We start from the raw sequence: 22,501 nt of genomic DNA, 5'->3' as shown, positions 1-22,501 counted from the left end.
GAGGATTAAAAAGGAACCTGAAGCATCTTGGAGAATATCCAACTTGATATCACAATATATAAGATATACGAGTTGGCTTGGAAATCACTTCTAGAGAATGTTTTGGCTCATTCGTCCACCCCTGGCATTTCCTTAATCTTATTCTTAATTTTGCTGGACTGAGGCATCAGCCACCAGGTTCTCTATTAACACATTTAAATTTTACACAAAGGGAAAGATAAATCCTTTCCCCTTACTTCCCCTCAAATTGCCACCAGAGGAATTTTGGGAAGCTGATGAAAGGCCATTTTCCTAAAAGCATCAGCTCTTCAGGGAAGAAAGGCTCATGAACTGAAGAAAAAAGTGAGTTTGATTAGGAGCCCAAAGAAAGTCTTGGACATACTACTATTTTGTTTAAACAGTTCTCCTATCCCCACCCCAGTGAAAACGTATTCTGGTGTTCTAACTACCATCTTGTTAGCTTTAGCATTTCCTCACTTCTGACAATTTAAGTGCAACAAAACTTTGATAATCCGGATTTTCGTATGTTTTTTGATAACCGTAACTCAGTTTTAATTTTACCAATGATCTTTTCACCTTCAGATCGTGGTAAATCTTTTGAGAACAGTGTTAAAATGAATGAAGTAGATACTCCTCGAACTCAAATGACAAATTCAGAATTATCCCTTCCAATTTCTACCAGAGACTGTGACCAATCAGCATCCAGTGCCAGTTTGTTAGAGCATTTCACAAAAACCTTTCTGCATTTAAGAAGAGCAGTGGTAAGATACAGCTTAGAATTAAGATGTTTTCTATTATGCTACAGCTTTTGAAAAAATGAATAAATAAATCCCTCATTTCCTTAAAAACATTTAAATAGGGAAATCCCAATGACTTTTCATCCTAAGGAAAACATTCATATACTGTATATCAGGGGTCAACAACCAAATGGTCTGTGGGCTGGATCTGGCTTGCAGAATTGGAGCTTCAGCTGTGTTCCATGACAGGGGCTTTTACCTTTGCTCTGCAGCCCTGCTCTGTGGCCAAGTAGCTGGAAGCAAAACTTGAACCAGTGGCAGAAGTTAGTTTTCATTGGAAAGGCTTTTCTTTTATCTGCCAGGATTTCAGTTGGTACCTCATAAAATGGTTGATGCGTCTCAGGTCCAATCTTCTTATTTAGATGCTATTTCTATTTTGCTGTACACATCAACCGAACTATTTAAACTCTACATGCAAATGAGTGTCAGTCTTCATTATTGGTGGTGTCAGAGTCAGAAAAAAAAAGTCTTGTGTAATCTGATCCTTGGTTCAATTTCCAGATCCAGCTGGGGAAAAAAATCTTATAACTTGTAAATTGGCTTGTGCCTCTGCTTCTTTAAAAGTTAAGATGGTGTATTGAGATTTATCAGTTATGCTTCACTGTGAAGCTCAATTACTTGATTTCTTTTTTTTTGAAGTTCATCGAAAGTGCTGCAGTGTTGCTAATTATTATTTATTTGAATTTTAATAGTATTAGTAATATATTTATTAGTATATTGAGTAGTTTCATCAAAAACTCATATTTTAAACAGTTACTTCAAGATAAGCTTTTTAACACGAATGAATCTCTGATCTTTAATTTTGTTTTTCTAAAATACAATTATATTTTGAAAAATTATGTCTAGGTTCTTGCTCATCGTGGTGGCCATTGGACATTGCTTCAAAATGCTTGCCGAGAACTTTGGAACTATACCCAAGAAGTAGAGGCAATTGCCAGACATTCAAATTCTCTCCCATTTACATTTCCAATTACCAGAGGTATTCTTATCAACACCATATGGTTTCCATTTTATTTGGCATCAGATACGATTCTTGATATGATGAACGAACTGCAAACTGGTAATTCTCTTAAGGTAAATGTGTGTACATTGTTATAGTATGTCCATTAGGGAATACTTTCTTGCACTTATACCGACTTTGTTTTTTTCAAACCACTGCCAATAGAATTGCTTTTAGAGCAATGTATTTTTTTAACTTCTAAAAGCACCTTAAACAGACACTGAGCTAAATGATTCTCATAAGTGTCTGTATCAATCTTACAAGTTTTTTTTCCTTTCAGTTATTGTTTTCACTAGGGCTCAGTGGGAAATGATTTACCATTGTGCAAGCATTTGAGATCAAGAATATTATGCTCCTATCCTGACCCGAACTGAAAAGTAAAAAATTATGCAAACAGAAATGCAAAAAAAAAAAAAATGTTGGGTCAATTAAAATGTTTTGATATTTGACAGTTTGTTTACATTTTTATTGTATATTCATTTTTTAAAACAAACAAATGTTTGTTACTTTGAAATGCTGGAGTTTCAAAACCATTTCTAAGATTGTTTTTAAAAATATATATATTTTGAAAGATTTCATGGAAATCAACACGTGAAAAAAAACATATGCACTTTCTGGCAAATCAGTTTCATAAGAATATTCCTAAAGAGTTCAAGTGCCTGCTACAATTTATTTGTCTGGAGTGTCATACAAAGTATTGTTTTAAAAGTTCTATGTCCAGTGACCAAGGGAGGAAAAGTCTACATGCCCCTCAACCCTCACCCCGTAACAAAAAAAAAATGGACAGAATGAAAAGTATGCATGCTTTAAAATGGGCAGTTATTCACTGGACTAGTTAATTTAATCAGCTTTCAGTTGTTTATGATGGTTTTATAGAGTGTGTTATGTTTTCAATTTATAGATTGTTGAGCCTGAAGGAGATTTCTGTGTTCCAAGTTGTGTAGGAGGCATTGCTGATGAAGAAGGTGGCTCTGATTTTACTCTTCACTCTCCACTTGATGATGTGAATGTGATTGACTTGAAATGGATATGTCACCTGATACTTAAAACTATAGAACTGTTATACAAAATGAAGAAATGGGAAGCCCTGGTACATATAGCCATGCAGTTTAATATTACTACACAGTAAGTAATAGTTAGGGGCTTATGAAAAGAAGAAAGGTAGGTCCTGCATTTAAAATATTTGTAATTTTGACTTCTAACAACATTTGTTGTTTTTTAGTGAGAGATATACAGAACAAGTTACTCCACTGCTGGTATATGCACAAAGACAGCTCTTGGAAAGAATACAGCAGTTCAGGGATCCAAATAGCCCTGAACCTTATTTTATAAAAAAATGGACTGATAATGTGGACAAGGTAAATGGTTTATTTTTTTAGATGCTGACCCTCACTGGGTGTGTCTATACATAAGTTTTTAAACAAACTTAAATTTAATGCGCATTAAACTAATGCAGATTAAGTGGGTTTTGGCAGATGTCTACATGTGGTGGGGCTTGGGACTAACTTTAATTCCAGGTTGCTTGAGCCTTGCCATGTGCTCCTGTGGCCACCGGGGGAGCTCCAGCCTCCAGGCAGTGACTACCAGCACTGGCAGCCATGCTGAAGCCAGAGCCAGCATTTAGCAGCCATCTTGGAAACATAACCCTGGCCTCTGATCCCTGACCAGCCCCTTCCCTGCTCAGAATCTGTGTACCCAGCACAGGGGCAGCATTCGCCAGCACCCTCCTTGCCCACACTGCCTCCTTGCACCCCACTGCCCCTACCAACGACACCCAGCACCCTGCTGTTTCAGCCGAGCCCCTGCCAGAAATGACCAGCATGCCATGCTCCTGCTGGCCATGGTGATGGCCCTGCTGGCCCCAGCAGGCACCCTTCCATTCCCCACCCCCCCTTGCCCAGGCCCTAGGAGAGCTGTGCATCTACCAGCAGGGGCCAGGGCACTGGCTGCAGGAGTCCCTGAATGACCCCCTTCCCTACACTTCCTGCTCCAGCCAGCCTGCCCCACTGTCCACTCTCCTACCCCCTGTCCACCCCCAGCATCACTGTCAGGACATGCACATGGTTGAAACAAAAAACTTTTTTATTACCTTCACAATCCCCCCATTCCTTCCTCCTCAACAAACAGTGCCCCTCCACTACCTTCCCAACCCACCAATAATAAAAAAACCCGCTTACAAGTGACAAACTATACAGAGTGCAGCCCAGCCCTGGGTGGGGAGAGGCACCAAGCCAGGAGCCATGTGGCTGGGCTCTAGCTGCCCCCCCAGTGCCTGGGCAGACCCAGGACTAAATTCCCTGTCTTAATGGGAATCATGTGCATTAATCTGCATCAAGTAATCCCACTTAAATTGGATACTTTGTTTGGGCAGATATCAAATTTAGGCTCACACAGTCTAAAATTGCCATTTTTAAGGCACATAAAGGGTGTGCATGTGTAGACATGCACTCCAAATGCAGCTTAAATTGGGCTAATCCATCTTAAAGGGCCATGTGTAAACATGCCCAATGTGAATTAAATCTAGAAAAAGTGCTTCATTCATTGTGTTTTAGTAGATTAGAAATATTTTTTTACTAATGTTATTTTACAACAAACAGTAATTTTCAATGTGAAATTTATGGAAAAAAATGAAAATTATAACGTGATGTTATAGTATGGTAATTGTGAACAAGGAGGTCCTGTCCTGAGTTATTAAAAAATACCATAATGCCATAGTGTCCTGAGTTATTAAAAAACACCATAATGCTTATTACTATCCTTTTAAACTGACAGTATGTATCTTGGTATTGTGCCTTTGTTTGATTAATTAAACCTTGTCCATAAAGGGTATGGACAGATATTCATGGAGGTTAGATGGAATTAATGGCCACCTGATCTAGGGTAAGTTGGACTGTGGGGGGCTAGTAGCAGGGCTTGCGGCAAATTGGGGGTGAAAGCAGTGTGCTGGGGGGTGGGCAAACAGGATCCACAGGGAGTTTGGTGGAGTCTTGGAGGATTTGATAGGATTAGCGGAGCAAGTGGGGTCTGTGGGAGGGCTTAGGGGAGATCAGGGGATAAGCAATGTCTGTGTAGCGGGGTTATGGGGATCAGGAGGCATGGATCCCAGCTAGGTTGCTGGGGTCCATGAGGCTTTGGCAGGATCAGGGGGGCTAACAAAGTCTATGGGCAGGCTTTGGGGGTTTGGCAGGATTAGAGAGGCTCTCCCCACCAGCCCTCCCCCCACTCCCAATGTTGCCAAACTGCTTCTGGTCTCACAAACCACGCCCTAGACTGGTTTTACTGACAACTCTGGGAGCCTGATTGAAGTAAGTTGGGGTGGGGCGAGGGGCAGACAGATCTAGGGGAGGGGGCCGGTGGTTGGCCGGATGGGGGCGGGGGGCGGTTCTCTCTCCTTCCCTGGACCAGGGACTATTTTAGCCCCCTGAATCCCCCCATCCCCAGATGAACAACCTTATTCCACTTGGCAAACCAACCCCTCTGCTCCTGCCCATTGTTTATCTCAAACTGACTTACTTCCTTGGCTCCCAGCACTGGTGAATGCCGGAAAGGCTGACACTGGAAATGGCTTATGGGATGAGGGTTTTGGTGGGCTCAGGGGGAGGGGCTATCTGGACTGTGGGGGGTGTCTGTCTGGGAGTGAGGTGAGGGGCCAGGGGCTCAAAATAGCCCAGTGCTGGTGAGGGTAGGAAAGCCCTGGCTTTCCAAGTCTTGAATCTGTGTTGGGAACTGTACAGAGGTTCAATTAAATTAGTCTCTCTGGACCTGACCTAAGTTTGACTACCGCCAAGGTACGGTTAACTAAGATTGGGTTGGTCATTTTTAGACCAATCAAACCTTTCAGTATAGTTTGCACTTAGATTGGCCTAACTAGGGATCTAACTGTAAGGTCTGCACCTGGGCTAAGTTAGATTGGCTAACCATTTTTAACACAAACTAACCTCCCTCCTAACCTCCTTGAATGTCTGCATGTACCCTGGTTGCTTCATTGCCATATAATGGAGTACCTAGCCTCTAAAAACTTCCGAACAGCAAATCCTGAATACCTAAATCACCCATAAAAGAATTGAGAAATCTGCTCATAGGTAAGACCTCATATATACAGGTGGACAGGTTTCTTCCACTCAAAGCTATGATTCTGTGTATTTGGCAAATGCAGAAGTTGCCGGTGTAGGTGGTTGCAAAAAACTCACAGGGTAGCGAAAATTAACTCCTCCTCTCCCCCCAAAAACACACTTTTTTAAAACTAAGCTTAGTGTGTTAAAATCAGATATACAGTAATTTGTAAATATGTTTAGAAAAAGAAGTATAAAAGTAATGATGCTTTTGAAATATCAAAGAGTAAATAGCATAACAAAGACTAATTTTAAAATAACGCGTATTATTGCATTTGTTCAAAGAAGCCTCAACCAAGTTAGAGACTCAGTGCTAGGTTCTTTACCAATGCATATTGGTTCATATCTTCAGGATGTGTAAGCTGATATATTTACTAAACCGTCCCTGTTTTACACCAGCTGGGGGTCTGGCCCACTTGAAATAATAAACTTTTTATGGTCAAGTTCAGTTGTGAACAGTGAAGCTGTTCTTAGAAACAATAAGTTTAATGGTTTATGAGAGAGATTGACTGCTGTGATATCAAAATGTACATGTAGAGCTCTTCATGAGAAATTAGATGTAGATTTAACTAAGTAAAAATCTTGGGCCTACATTTTCTAACTTGGATGCCTAACATTAGAGCCACTATTCCACATTAGGTAGTTCTTTAAGACCAGGTACAGACATTACACTTTTACTGGTATACGTGATCAGAAACCTATTTATACCTGTAACAGAACAGATGTTTGGCACACACAGAATGGTTTAGAAATGCCAGAACCCAATTTGGGATTTGCCCTCCCCCACAACAAAGGGCAAACATGTGTGGGGGGGGGGTTGGGTTTTTTTGTTGCTACTGATCTAAACTGTGCTGCTTACAGAAAACCGCATAACTTAGATTGATTCCACCTCAGGTTTTCTTGAATGTCTGTACCTAGCCTAAGGGATCTGAGAGTACCTTCTTTTGACTTCAATAATAGTTGTAGGTGCTCTATACCTTTGAAAATCAGGCCTTCTTTATTTAGGCATTCTTACTATATGTTAGCTACCAAAGTGTGAATATTTTGTATTTATAAGTATTATTGAGTTATTATTTGATAAACCTTCTTTTTCAGATCAATTGCAGAAATTACATTGCAAAACAGTCGCATGTTATCTCTTCAGTTAATAAAGTGGCATTGCCTGAAGACCATTCAGATCCTGAGATGAAAATTATTTATGCAGGTTAGATATAGATTCCATCACAATTGAATCCTTCCTTTCTCTAAACTCTTACTTTGCTTCTTATTAATGTTTGCCTTGGCCTTGATGGGCTAGATTCTAGTCCACCTATTAGGTGTGTAAATGGACTTAGACACCCAAGTGTGATTCTGTTCCACCCTTTGCAAGTTCCTGAAAAACAGTTAATGAAAAAGGTGGGTGGGTTCCCTACCTCTTCAGTGCTTTTTTCTGACTCAGTTTAAGGCTAAGAAGATGGTGTGTTCCACATTGGTTGTGATGTTATTAAGAGTCTTTCCAGTCCATTTGAAGTGGACCAGGATAGGAGAGAAAAGCAGTTGTTATCTACATATTTGGTAGCACGAAAGTACGTGTTGTGAGTTTGATGGTGTTAGTTCAGTTTCCTGCAGAAAAGTTTGCGTAGAACAAAAACCCCTCCAAAAGTTGAGACTAAGAAGCACTCTTGTTGGCAGACACAACAGAAAAAAAAATCAAAGTGAAAATAACCTCTCTTACCCATGAATCAGAATTAAGGCAGTGTGGTGTAACAGGTAGTGGAGGCTTGTCTTTTTCTTTCACAATCAACTGTCAAAAATTACAACAGGTTGTTTTCACTTGACATATGTGGTAGGATGTCACATATAAGAGGGTGTACGTGAAATTCTGCCAGTTGGGTAAAATCAGTAACAGAAGATAATGTTAAGTATACAGTAAAGAATGTCTGTCTGCTCTCAGATCTGTAGCTCAATTCTAAGAAACAGCTGAGCCATCTTAGTTGAGAGCATTATTTCCCCAGATACTTAGCTGGAGGTATTTCCAGAATGGTATATTTCATCCCAGATGGTCATATTTTACCAAAGTTATAAGCAACTGAAAACAGTCTTATAATGGCAAATGTAAGGGAATCTTAACTTATGCTACCTGTAAGTTAAAACATTTTTTAAAAGTTCAGAAGCACTGCTTCTAAGTACTTTAAAAGTACAGTTGCTTTAGATTTGTGTTCATAAGCTAACAAAATTATCATATTACATTATAGTCTTAGATTTAAAGTAAAGCATGTTGTAAAATTGTTCATAACTATTACTTACTTTTAGGTGACAGTCAAGCAAAAGCCCTTGTTTGTGTTCCTCTTGATGTCAAAGACACCTTGAAATGTTTTAGAGAAACCCTAGAAAAATCTAAATACCACAGCAGAGCACTTAGACACAGCAGAAAATTGCTCTCATTATTTCTTGCGCACACACAAGGTAAGGTAAACTCTTACATTTGCTGTTTTTTTGCAACAACTGAATGTTTATGACTCCAGGTGACCTCTGTAATAAGTAACTTCTTGTATTAGCTATTTATAGTGCTATAATAGTGAGAAGAATCCATTTTAAAATCCAGTTACAATTGTTGGCAAATGTCTTTCAGGCCAGCAGGTCTCTCCCAGAGCCTGCTGGTCCCAATCCTGTCTCTCAAGTGTTAAGTAAGCCCTCTTGTCCCATCTGTGCCCAAGGGTACCTGCAGCCTTAAGACTATGTGTGGTCTTCATCTTCTGTTATAGATAGATCCATGCCTTACCGGTTTTAGCTATTAATCATTTCAGTGGGCACTTGGCCCCAGCCCAATATCAGGCCTCCTAAGGCCTCAGTGCCCTTGTTGGGGCCTCAGCCTTCTTGGCCTCCTCCCCTTTCCTCTGGCTGGGCCCTTTAGCTTAGGCCCATGGTAATGGACCTGGCCTTTGCCTTGCCTTCTTGGGCTGTGGGGCCCTGACCCTAGTCTCTGCCTCTCTTGGGCTGTGTGCTCCTGGCCTCCTTGGCCTCAGGTCACCTCTCCTGTTTCTCCCACCTAGGCTTTGGCCCTCTTGGCCTCTGCCTGCCTGTGTCTTGAGCCTGTCAAAACACCCTCCTGCCCCTTGGGCATCCTGTAGCTTGGGCCCCTGCCCCTGGCAGGCTCAGGCCTTCTTGTGCCCTCTGGCACCATTTGATCTTCTCTTTCCCAGTAGTCACAATGGTACACCAATAAAGCTCAACTGAAAACATAAGCACACTGACTATAACAAACTCTTAATCCACTGGATGTATAACAAAACCCTATTCATCCTGAATCCTCGTTCCCTGCAAGCTCTCAGTTCTTTCCTTGCAGTTCCCAGGTAAAGCAGGATCTCTCAGTCATCCTGCTACAGCCATCTCTCCGCAGAGTTCTTCACCCTGAAGTCTACAGGGCCAGACTGACTGGCTGGTCTCAGGTACTGGCTTTGTGTGCCTCCTAAGCCCTGCCCCTTCTGATCAGGTGACTCTGCAGCCACACACAGGGGTTTCCATTCTGGGTCTAATGACCACCTGGCCTTCCCTTGCTGTTGCTTAGCTGAGCTGTTTGCAGCTCTTGACCCCTGAACAGCCCAGATGTCTGCCTCCAGCGCATCTTAATGTTGGAAGCTGACTAGAAGTTTGTCTATTTACTAGCAGTGAGTCTGCTTTCTGGTTCCCTGTTACAAAGAAATACTGGCTGTGTCTATACCAGAGGTGGACTGCGCAGTTATTTAGTACTTGCATAACCCAGTACTAAATGACTGTGCAGTAACTGGTGTTACTGTGCAGAAGTATCCCTGCATTTGTTTTTTTCCAACACCACTGTGCAGTAGCATCTCATCACAGTTAGTGCCCCTCATTGCTACTGTGCAGTAACTTCTCATGTGGACCCAGCCACTGAATATATAAAGCAAGTATTTCTGTGATAGAGTCCTATTCGGTTATGGAGACTTTGCCCAAAGTCCACAGTAGAAACAAACAGCCTCAAACTTTTTTATTACTCAGAAATCTAACAAATTGCTAGCATATACTGTAATGCAAAAAAAGCTCTGTGTCTCAGCTTTTACCCAGAGTCATACATATGGCTACTTCTCTTGTTTTTTGCTGACTTCATGCTCAACTCGTATACAGACATATACACCCAGCTACAACCAGTTTCCCTAGCCCTGCACTTTGTAGTCAGTCTCAGGGAAGTCCCTCTTATTTTTCTTAGGTCAATTCTTGTTTGGGTATTTCTGTGTTGCCTAATGCCTTGGGCAGTGGCTTCCTGTTGTTTTTAGCTGTTGTTATATCAAGGGCATTTAATTATTCCTGTGTATTCCAAAAAACGGCATTTAGGCTACCCATAGATTTCTGAACATATTTACAATAATGTCCAATCTAGCGTCAGTTTAATCTTTGATTTGAGCTTGAAAGGAGGCTGAAAATTACTGCTGCAAAGAGATGGCTTTAATTTAATGAATCCTTATGTTTCTTTCTGTACTGGTTTTAAGCCATTGTAGAAAGACACAAATAGGAAGGAAACAAATTTTCATTTCAAGACATTTCCAAGGGATTACAGACCATAGTAAGAGGAAACATTTCTTTAAAAATGTGGAAAAGTACAGTGGAAGTGTCCAGGGATTGTGGAAAAAAAAACCAAAGGGAGTTGAGTGCACAAATTACATTTAACAACACCCTAGTTCCATCCTAATGTACATTTAAATGGAAATATTTTTTTTTCTTTCTCTCTTCCAAAAGTATTCTCCTAAGGTATGCACATGTTCCTGCAATATCTGTTAAAGTCAGGATGCTTAGCCTCATCTTAAAACTGATAACAACAGCATGCACAATGTATCATTTTCTTTGATTACTTGTCCATATATATTCCCTGTTTGGTGTATGTACACTCTGTGCACTTGAGTTCAGATTCTTTTGGCCAGAAGTATCCATTGGGAGCCATGTCTGTGTCCTAGGTGTCCTTCTGAAAGAATAAGGCCCCGAGAAAGAGGAGCTGCAGGCTGATACATAGGTCATACTTATACTTGTTTCTTCTTCTTCAGCTTGATGATTATAAAATGTTTGAAAACTGCTGTTATGATCAGTGGACATTCTCAAAATCTTAGTGGAAATGGTCCAGGAGAGATCCCAGAATTTTTGAGACATTTTGCATATACCTCTGCCTGGATAGTTAACTACAGTAACAGATACATATTAGAGCTAGCTAAGCCCTTCTAACTGAAAATGGTGCCTTCATTGAAATGGGAAAATTGGTAATAGTGAGTCCTCTCCTTGGGATATAAGCAATTCCATGTGTGTCCTATTTCAGGGTGACTAATACTGACTGCTTTCTGTGTAAGAACCAAGCAACAGGTGTTGGCTTAGAAATGGCATTTTAAAGGCCTGTGCTTGGGGAATTGGCTTTATAGGTATAGATATATGCATTATAAGGGTTCAAGATGGTTAGCAGGGAGTAAACAGATTTCTGAAGATCTTGGGACATGCACACACAACTTCTCCTGGCCCTGAAAGAAGATGGGCTGTCTAGCACAACGAGGCTAACGAATGGACACACAGCCTGAGAATGAAGGGGGCATGTCATAACACGAGATCACAGCCTTCAAGGCAGACAGGTTGTCTAACACAACAAGGTCACACAGCTTAGGAACCAAAGAAGTATGTACCATACTGTCCCATAACACAAGATAAGTGACACCAGGAACAAAGCCTCGGAGAGCAGGGGGGCCTAAGTCCTGGTTTTGGGGGAACAGACCAAATTAGGAGAAGGCCCAGAAGGATACATGGACATGTGACCACAGAGAGACAACAAACTAGAGAGAGCCATGGATGAAGAGTCATCAGGGGTCATCAAGGCAGAAGGAGAGTACAAAAACAGATTTGAGATTAACAAAGGGTCCTACCCGTTGCTCCTTCTCTTCTTCCTGGTGCCTCCCTTTGTCCCATCCCTCCCTGTCCCTCTTTCTCTTCCTTGAGAAGGGTCCCCGTCCCCATCTCCATTATGGGGAAGGGTCCCCGAGGCCACCACGGACCAAGGGCATACCAAAAGCCTGTCTCATGCACTCCACTGGAGGGGGGCTATGGGCCTCAGCATCTCACCTCCAGATTGCTGACACCTAAGAGAAAAAGCCTCAGAGTGGAGCCTGCATCCTGACCGGATGTACTTTGACTCTGATGACAGCCCTAGGATTGGTAGATATAGAATTGTTTGATTATTTGTATTGTTGCTTTCCTGTTATTACTCTGTATCAGTAAATTTACTTCTCATTAACTGAAAGGTGCTGTGGTCAGTCTGAGGGTTGTGCCCGCCTGAAACAAAGGTATAGGTGCTGGGTCCAAATCCAGTGTCAATACAGGGACTACTAAAATTTGTCTCCTGCCATAGCCAGCCTAAGAAACTATGGACTTATTTGGCTGCAAAAGCAGCCACTTTGCAGATGAGAATTATCAGTGACCAGATTTAACGACAGATATGATTATATGCATTGGGACACTGTCAAAATTCATGGACACAATTCACATGACAACAGGAAGTAATTTAAGTCTTATGTCTCTCTGAGTCAGCCATTTCCATAGCCATGAAGAAGTCCTTTTGATTTAAATGAATGCAGACAATAATTGCAGATCAGCTGTTTGAGGAATGGGATTTGTTTAATGCTAAAACCAATTAAACTGATCAGGAATATTTCAATGATTTTTTTCCCATCACAAATACTGTTTTTTGTGTAATAGAATTTCTGAGCAGTTTCTGGTCAAACTAGAAAGTGACAGACACTCCACAAACACTTCTGTGGAATATAAGCTATAGATGTTATCTTATATTGGTGAAGAAATTGGGGGTTGGTTGGGGTCACCACACTGTAAATGTCTTAATTTGAAACATACTGGCACAGAGAAAGAGCTATAGCTCCCAAACAACACTGCTAGCCAAAGGAATCTGCATTTGTGCATGCATGCATCAAATGTGAATGCATATGACAGCATGTCTTGAAGAACAGCAGCTTTTCAACATTAAGTAACCATTTTTTCTCTTCCTGGGACTATAGAACATCATCTTTAGAATAATGCCAACTCCCATCACTATGTACATTACAATGAGATGACAATTTCACATCTGCGGTAGACCTCTGAATTAGCACTGTTCAGTTGATAACTTCTTGTTTCAGGAAAATTTTCTCTTTGAAAGGAATATGTGGCAAATCCTAATGCTGTTAAAACTTATTTGGTGTGCAGGTAGATTAAATCCAGCATAACAGCAGTCTTCAGTTTATTTAAAGCAAATTAATAATATATTGCAGAGAGATATTTTTTTTTGAGGGGGGGTTTAAAGGACACTTCCTGCTATTGTGTTTATTCACTTCTAATTTCAGGCTGCCATTCCAACTGTTCCTTTTAACTTGCTTATATAAAAACAGAAAAAAGTACATATCATGGTTTGGAAACATTGTTTGATTGGCTGATGAGGTGCAAAAGCATTTGTATATGGCAAACTATATTCAGTATATACATTTCTTTTTTGACTTAGATCCCCTTGGCAGACTACCCAGTCAGAGCTTTTCAAATAAAAAAGTGGGATTTGGTGAGGGAGCTGAACTAACATTTCTACCATCACCACCTGACCTTTCTCAAGAAATGTTTAATTTTCCCAGCATGCTTGAAAGCAGGCCGTTACCACAGTCACAACTCCCAGTAGTTATCTCCTCGTATGAAAAAACAGTTGGTAAGACATTTATATAATTTTTGATTATAGCTAATACAGACAGCCTCCACCAGTCTTCAGAGCTGTAGACCAGAGAGCTGCGTCTATATCTTTTTTTCATACCTTTTTATTCTCTTTCCCATGTCAGATGGTCTTCTCAGAGGGTGTTCTCCATCTACATCTGTGTCTTTCTCTCATTCCCCCTAAAGAAAATAATTTCCTAAGTATTTTCCAAAACAAACCACTTCCTCATATGGAGTTTTTAGTAGTTTTCTCTTCAGATGGAGGAGAAAAATATCTTTTCAATGGAAATTTACTTATTTATACACATTGAGATTTCTACATTGATATCCTTTTAATTTTTTGTTAGTCTTTCCCAGGAAGCCATGTGACTTCTATGGGCTCTGTAAATTTTAAACTTCTGTATTCAGCCAGTAAAAACTAGGTAGAAAATTGCATTTGTAGTGAAAATGCTATATTTACCAGAATGCAAGGTGAGTTCTAATTTAAGATGAACTCCCTAATATTCAGATTTTCTACATTTGAAAATTATAAATTTGTTAGTTTTCCATGTACAGAATCTAATTATTGGAGAGTCTTCTTAAATTCATCCCCACTACTACTGTAGCAGGGAAAGCAGTGGTGGTGGGTAAGAGACTCCTGTTTCTTGCCCCCCAACCATGCCATCTCCCCTGCATGCCCCACCCCAGCATGGTGTCCTGTGTGCATTCCCCCTCTAAATGCACAGTATCCCCTGTACACATCCTCACCACTGCCCCTCCCCTGTGCTCCCCTTGCTACAAGCCCCCTCCTATGCTGAATGAGCCACTTTAGCATATAGCTCTGGCTGTGGTTTCAGTGACATAGCTCTGGCTTTGGTTTCAGGCTCAGGGGTCTCAGTGGGAGCTGAGTCTCACTGCCTGTCCCAGGCTAGTACTCAAATCTAAAACAAGGCTCCCCCCCAACATTGGCGGGGGGTAGGGGGAACTCCTCTTGGATTTGAGTAAATATGGTACTTATTTTCAAGAGAGCCCTATCTGTTTAGAAGATCTGTAACAGGTTTGTCCAAATTACATGTTCTTTTTTCATTTGGAATTATTGGTAACAAAATAGGAACCAAAGTCACACTTTCAAAGTTAAAATCTCTCCAATCCTGATTAACTTCTAACAAAATTATTCCAATATTGTTCTGCCATATCCTCTTAGTGTGACATACTTTCTCTTACCTTGACCATGTTTCCTGATAATTAATGGTCACCAGGTCTAATATAAATAAACTTCTGAAGCAAAGTTAAATGTTTAAAAGTGTAATTGTTTTAAGATTGTAACGGATCTTTTTCTAATTGTTTCTATAAAACAGAAGTCCTCCAAGTATATAATCAGCGAGACCTCAAGGTGCAGGCTCTACATGAACTTGGAAATCTTCATGTTTATGCTGGAAACAAGAAGTACTTATTCACTGGATAAATAGCAGATATGAAAATGGAGTGGCTTTGTTTTTATTTTTTGTGCTGTGTTTTTATCTATAATTCTTTTATAAGTTCTGCTGTGTTAATTCCCACTGTCTCTTCCATCTTATTTCTTTCTTATTTATATTTTTAATTCTTTTTTAAAACAGTATATATACCCCTACTATCTAACTGCAAAATCAGTCATCCTTACTTTTTGTTATGAAGCAACACTTACCACATAGCTATTTAACCTTAGGAGTATGTATTTCTGTGGTTTGATCAAAAATGTATTTATTATGTCTTAGAAACTAGATTTCTGACTCAATTAGAATTATTTGTAGATGATGGAACTAAGGCAAAATAACTGTTCTTATCTTCCAGTGTGGAAGATGTCAGCAATATGATGGATGCCTTTTTATGTTACAGAGCTGCTTTTAAATATTGGTGTCAAGCCCTTGATGAAACACTCAGCGTAGTTGATGTACTTAACAACTGGCAAAAGTTAGGTGATTTTTCAAAAAATGCAACTGGAGAGTTTACAGATGGAAGTTTTAGAGAGTTAAGCAACAAATTTATTTCTGAGGCTGGAGTTTGGGGGTGTTTGCATGCAGCAGTTTTATCGGCTAAGATAGCTCAGTAAGTATTTTTATATTTTAACTTATATCTTTAGATGTTAAAACTACACAATCAATCCCCATCCAGGGCTCTGAGTGCCATTGACATAAATTTAAAAACATATTACGGAGGAATTACAAAACAGAATCGGTCAAAGCAGTGACATTCCTTCTCTCATCCAACCATGTCTCCTGATAATTGGTCACCAGGTCTAATATCAGTTAAAGTTCCTATCCCTCATGACACTGGTCCTCCCCAGCCCAAAATTAGTCTTTTAACTGGTTCAGCCTTCCTACCTGTTCAGTCAGGTGGTTTTGTAGCATATCTGTAAGGTTCAAGATATTTTGGACCTTGGTGGGAGGCATACTCTCTAAAGGAAAGTGTCCTACTAGGGGAATGTTTTGTTAGTAGCCTCCTCTCTGAAGCATCTCCTTCTGATCTTAACTGCTTCTGTATGGTATGTGGAGAAGCTATAGACATATCATAAACAAATGACAAGCTGCAGGTTAAATAAATTTTGCATCCATATTCATTTTCAAAAGATATCTCAAAATTATCTAGTTTTCCCTATGTAAAATATGACCTTATCTTTGGGGGCAGAATCAGTGGATACAATGCTTGCTTTTCTTATTATTCATAGATCAAATCAAATTTGAACTGAAGTATGAAATACTGTAAATATTTCAGTCCAGTTTGCAAGACATTAAAAGACAATGGGTGTGATTCTTTACTCTGCCCCTAGGGACATTTAAAGATTCCCAGGTATCTCCCTCTCTTTGTTGCCCAGTGGACCACCTGCAAGAGGAAGTCTAGAAAAGTGTTTGGGTAATGCTGAACCTGTAGGCGGGGAAGCAGCTGGCTGGCTACATTTTGTAGACATGTGTGCTTTACTTGCATACTCAAATGCTACAAGCTTGTTCAGCAAGAGTACAGCTCCACTAAGCATGCTGAAACCCAGGACTGAAAAATAAACTGCATGCATGGGCCAAGAACTGCAGTTATGGGGCTATGTAATTGGCATTGAGGCACGTAAAGTGAAATAGGATTTAAGTTCTTACTTGTAACTGCCTAGACCAGCAATGTAGTTGAATCTATATAATACCCAGGGTGGGATAATTGGCACTGCCAAGAGTTAGTGCCAAATGCAACACAGATTTGTCCATCCAGTCTGGGTTGTAGCATTCACAAAAGCTATGTGGCATGCAGTTTTGGGTACAAGCCTGCAGTATAGGTTTAGCCTAAAAGGGTGCTTTGCAGAACTAGCAGGCCAGAGGGGAAAAAGGCTATGTGGTTTAAGGTGGCTTTAAACCATCTTTGTGCCTTTCCAATCTGGGCTTCCTTTTCAGTCCCAGATAGAGACAGCAGTCTGTCCCAGTGGAATATATGTAGCACTGTGTTCTGGAAACCTATCCCTAAATCAGCCTGCATACCTCATGCTAGAAGTTTTGAGGGAGCATTCAGAAAGCAACCTTACAGCTGCCTTTGCGTGTATACTGGGGGATCTCTCCACAGCTTCTTGGTCCCCTTTATACTTGTCTGGACCTTTTACTCAGAATAATGGGCTAGAGTCATGGGGAGGGTCCCTCTGCATAAGATGCAGAAGATTAAAGCATATTTCACATACTGTTCATAGAATAGTGAACTACTGCTGTGTTTTTAATCTTTTGTGAAGTACATGTACATATGTACGTATACTATATGTATGTATGTATGTATGTATACTATAGATGTAAACTATATAGCCACATACCTATTTCTGTTTCTATTTATCTTTTTTCTGATGGCTTTTATACCACCTTTATTACCATATTACCTAAGTGCCCTCCAGTAGTGCAGTAAATGATGTGCCTAATTATTTTCAGATCTGAAGAGCTACTAGAGATACTGCTATGATAATAGTGGGAAACACTTGTTAATTAAATTAAATTGTCGGGCACATTCAGATTTCTTATTTATTTGTTGTACTTACTCAGGTACATGTTGCCATCAAATGTGAAAATGAGAACAAAATGCTGCATTTTCTCTGCTATACTCTTTAAGGTAAAGATATGTTTTTGTTTCCAAGATGCATAGGTTGTTACCTAGTATACTATTTTCAAGATTCAAAGCTCAGCAAATAGCCTACAATGTAAAATATTCTTGTGTAAAATTATGAAGGGGAGCTTTAGGGTTGAGACAAGAAGCAGATAGTAGTTTACGTGCATTAAGTTGTATTCATTACTTGTTTTATAAATAGTATTTATGTGTTTTAGTCCTAAAAATTAACATTTCAAGAAGAGGTTGGTCTCCCAGGGAAGTAATGAAATATTGAAAAGTGAAGATAAAATACTTGCTAGTCAAATGGATTTTATCTAAAATATTTGCTAGTCAAATGGATTTTTTTTCACTTGAAATGTTCTGCTCAGGAAGAACTTATGCCATCAATATCAGCAGGGTGCCCCTTGTCACAGTCTTCGTAGATTGCCATAAATTTTTAAGTAGAAGCACAGAAAGTTTTTTAAAAAATCATTGCAGAAGGTTTTTTTTCTGGTGGTATAAAATACTGTCTGTCAGTGCTAAAATTTCAACTTTATTAGAAGTTTCTGTTAAAGGACACAAGAATATTCAAAATTATTTAGATTTTATTCACAAAGAAAATAGCCTTAAATTAAGCTTGCAAGCCTTTGGAGACAAAACCAGGAGAAATAGTGTCTCTGTTTACTTAAGGAATGGAGATTTGAATCATCACTAACAAAAGGGATCTTTAAAGAAGAATCTCAATTATGCTGTCAAATGGACTCCACAGGGGTTTATGCTAATGCAGCCCAATGCAGCTTCAAGAACCTTGCTTAATTCAAAGCAAAAAAAGAAAAGAAAATTTGCAGCATTATTTTTAATGACCTAAAGCGCAGATTCTATAACCTGATCCACATAGGTAGGTCCCATGCACAACCCTATTAACTAACATCAGCAAAAGTAGAAACCAGTTCCTAATATTTGAATTAATAAGACACTTTCTTGTAGTTATTAGCATCTGTGATGGAAAGCTTAGCACATGATTTCATCTGTCAGAAAGCAATAACAGTAATCAGTTTATTACAGTATTATAATGTTGTAAATCATTATATATGGCTGAGATACAACCTTTCTAGTTGGGATGGATGCTGCTTGTTGGAAATGTGTTGCAAAGTATAATCAGTGCATTGTCACTGTAGCTGCCCAGGTAAAACACTCATACTTATTCTCTCGGTTTGGGAGATTATTTTATAACCTTATTTTGCATCTTCTTATTCTTTACTCTAATGATTGTCCCAGTTTTATATGAACTATTTTGTGTACCTTAGTAGTGAGTAAATAGATGTGTAGATGGACATTTTCTAGCCTAATTATGGGATCATAAACGCTTCAGAAGGGATTTGTCATAAAGGATACTATTTTGCAGTTCAAACTATGGCAGCAAAGATGTTGACAAGCAGGATGTAGGTCACCACCAAGGGTCCAGTTGTCAATTTGCCATGGAAAAGCAGCAGATTTTCTCCTTTCAAGGAGAAAAACATTGGAAACTGTGGATTTTCCCTTCCTTGGGGTTGGGGGGAGTGGGAGGAGGCCAGCTGGATGCCACATGCATGTGTGAGTTTGCACACACGCAGGTGGCCAGCAATATACCCAGGCAGCATCGTGGAGAGCAGCTCCCCCAGCTACCTGCAGGTAAGTCTATGGAAGGGGCATAGGCAATGCATGGTGGGGTGGGGGGCATAGGCAATGTGTAGGAGGAGGGGGGACAGATTGAGGCAGTGGTGGCACTCATGTTGTGCCCCTACAGTAAGGGAGGGAATGGGGCCAGGGTTGGTGCCTGGGGCTGAGACTGGGAGCTCTGCCCAGCTGGGGCAGTGCAAAGTGACCAGGGCTGGCACAGGAATGCACAGCTGCGGGGCCCAGCCAGGGAGCAGGATGGAGTCATGAGCAGTTCATCTGGGAGGCAGGCTGGTGTGGGGGTTGGCTCCCTACCACTGTGCACACTCCTGGGGAAGGTTCAGGTGCCAGAGATGATGCATCAGAGGGCTGTGGGGGGGCACATGACCCCCAAGATTTATGTGCCCACACTGTGGCATGGGGCTGCAGCCTGGCTGAATCAGCACTGGGCAGGAGCTGCCTTTGTGGCCCAGTGGGCAGAACCCAGTGCGGGAAGACAGAGCAATGCAGTGAGATTCATTGCTGCCACCACCAGGACCCCAACACCAGCTGCACTGCCAGCAATGCGGAGTAATGGAGGGAGGAGCTGTGCTGTCCTCACCATCTCCCACCAGAAGCTGCTTGCATGCTGGGCTGTTGCTGTACCCTGCTGCCATGGCCACTGCCACTGCTCCACTCAAGCTGCCCATGCTGTCTCCCATACCTCCCCTCCAGGGTAGAGCTGCACCCAAGCATGCAAGTGGCTGGCAGCAGGAGGAAGTGAGGGCAGCATGACCCCTCAGTCTATTACTCCTTACACTGGCGGTGGTGCAGCTGGCGCAGGGGTCCCAGCGGTAGTGGTGGCAGCAGTAACGAGTCTCACAGCCCAGCTCTGCCCTCCCCGGCCAGGTTCTGCCTGCTGAGCTACGGAGGTGGCTTCTTCTCAGTGTGGGTCCAGCCAGGCTGAAGCCCTGTGCCTCAGTGTAGGTGCACAAATTGGGTGGGGGACATGCTCCCCCATGCCCTCCGATGCATCGCCTATGGTATTGCCTGTGGCCTGGCACCTGCTCTGCCCCATACTGCCCCAGCCCCACACATCCCTGCTCTGCTCCACACACATATCCCCTTTCCCACACATTGGGGGATGGGGTCTGGGGGTAGGGGGCAGAGGGGTGGGAGTGAGGGCCACCAGCAGGGCTGTGGGAGGTGGAGAGGTGGGTAGCTGTGGGTTGAGAGTGAGAAGCACTGGCAGGGATGAAGGTCTGCTGGTTGGGAGTGAGGGGCACCAGCAAGGCCAGGGGGTTGCAGGTCAGGAGTGAGGGGCAGCAGCAGCAGGGCTGGGGGGCTGTGGCTTGGGAGCAAGGGGCACTGGCATATCAGGGCTACCCTTCACCACAAAACAGCAGGGGGAGACCTGCAACTGGACCTGCATCCTGGTGAGAGAAGGGAGCAGGGAGAATTCTGATTTTCTATGATAAAAATACCAAAACCAAATGCCAAAATATATAGGTATTTAGAATTTATTTTATCATTATGCTTGAAGCACTGGTAGGCTTTCACATTGCTTTAACATTTTAAATATATCAATAAAACACTATGTTGAACTGATACCTATACATACATACTGGAATATATAAAATAGCATTTCATTTTAATTATAGAAAAACATCGATTTGGGGTTTTAAAATGATAGAATTTGGGAACAGGGGTATTGGAGAATTTTGGATTTTTAAACAGAGAAAACCAAGATTCCTGGTAATCACTATTCATGATTTTCTCACTGTGTAGGTCTCTCTCCTCAGCTTGCCCAGTTTGATGCTTCCTTAAGCAGTTCACAGGAAGTCCATTTTTTTGGCCTTGCTTGGCAGGTTTTATTGTCCTAACTAGAACAGATTTTAGATAAAAAAGAGGAACAAAGGGCTGGGGAAAATTCATCAATTGTATCTCTTAACTAATATCTGGATGGTTGATTTTTTTTTTTTTTGGTGACTTCTGTCTATCTATCTGTGAGTTTAAAAGATAACTGAAAATACCAATCTCTGTTCCAGTACCATGCAAAAGTATTTTTGTACAAATCTGCTCAGAGCAGTACAGGTTATCAGAAAGTTGTGGATGAGAAAACATAATTAAAGAATAGGCAAATCTTAGATTATAATGAGTCATCCTGCTTGTCAGAGCAAGTGATGGGGGAGAATACCACTTCCATGGTTTCTTGACCAAGCAAAACAGATTAGCATTAAGTATGAATATAATTTCATTTGCTTAATGTCTAGACAAACAGATACTTTGTGGGTTCTTTTTGCAGATCTAAAAGAACTTTCTGCTATGATTTCTGATGCTTCTCGCTATTTCTTTGACACTAGATATCTTCCCTTATCAAGGTTCTGACATATAAACATTCATAATTCCTTTAACACTTTCCATGGTCTTGTTTAGAACCAGCTATAACAATAGACATTGACTGAATTTTGGGGGTTGTTCATTCCTTTCTTGTGTTTCATGACTGGATGTATATTTTAAAAAAATACTTCATTTTTATTATTTTCAGACCCTGTTCAGTACATCACTTCCACATCCGACAGCTGACTGCGACTTTGCACAGTACGAAATAAATAAACTTATCCCTGGCATTGACTTGTTCTCTGATCGCTATAGAGCTGATGTACCCAGTGTAGTTGCAAGTCTGTACTTCCTTATGTTTGAATTGCATTGCTCAAAGCAAAATCTAATAGTAAGTACCACTAAAAATGTACAAGAATGAATTGTAAGCCATCATGTTTAATGTAAAATTGTTATGCTTGATCAACTTGATCCTTGAAGCAGGTGTACTCTGCTCTAGCAGAGCAAACTCTGCCAACCTTAAGAGGACAATTTCAGGGAAATCTTGAATTCTGCTACTGGGTTAAAGTAGGGGTGTCAAACATATGGCCCTTGGGCTGGATCTGGCCTACAGAGCTGTTCCATCCAACCCTCCCCCTCCCCCCCCCCTTGGCTATTGGCAGACCAGGGAATAGGGGGATGGGATTAGCAGGGGGCAGAGCCCACTGCAGAATCTGGGGCCCAGTGCCCCTTTGGACATGATTGTTGGCAACAGGAGGGGACAGCAAGGGCCATGTTGACAAAATCTACTTGTCCTACTGCTTCTTAGCTCATGGCCACTTTCTCTGCCTGCCACAGCCACTCATCCA

General features: G+C 41.1%; 1 protein-coding gene across 1 annotated transcript in view; it reads left to right on the top strand.

The window, feature by feature from the left end:
* Positions 1–22,501, top strand: part of CFAP54 (cilia and flagella associated protein 54) — a 247,897-nt gene that overhangs the window by 125,171 nt on the left and 100,225 nt on the right. The window contains exons 37-47 of the mRNA XM_090042868.1: positions 583–761; positions 1,644–1,871; positions 2,699–2,922; positions 3,020–3,155; positions 7,005–7,113; positions 8,202–8,354; positions 13,423–13,617; positions 14,957–15,044; positions 15,474–15,683; positions 17,636–17,702; positions 21,862–22,044. Of these exons, the coding sequence (XP_089898994.1) occupies positions 583–761; positions 1,644–1,871; positions 2,699–2,922; positions 3,020–3,155; positions 7,005–7,113; positions 8,202–8,354; positions 13,423–13,617; positions 14,957–15,044; positions 15,474–15,683; positions 17,636–17,702; positions 21,862–22,044 (1,772 nt within the window). The remainder of the gene's footprint in view (positions 1–582; positions 762–1,643; positions 1,872–2,698; positions 2,923–3,019; positions 3,156–7,004; positions 7,114–8,201; positions 8,355–13,422; positions 13,618–14,956; positions 15,045–15,473; positions 15,684–17,635; positions 17,703–21,861; positions 22,045–22,501) is intronic.

Source organism: Crocodylus siamensis, chromosome 4 (assembly GCF_052110815.1).
Source record: "Crocodylus siamensis isolate JL-2025a chromosome 4, ASM5211081v1, whole genome shotgun sequence".
Taxonomy (NCBI): domain Eukaryota; kingdom Metazoa; phylum Chordata; order Crocodylia; family Crocodylidae; genus Crocodylus; species Crocodylus siamensis.
This window is presented reverse-complemented; position numbering and strand designations above follow the sequence as displayed.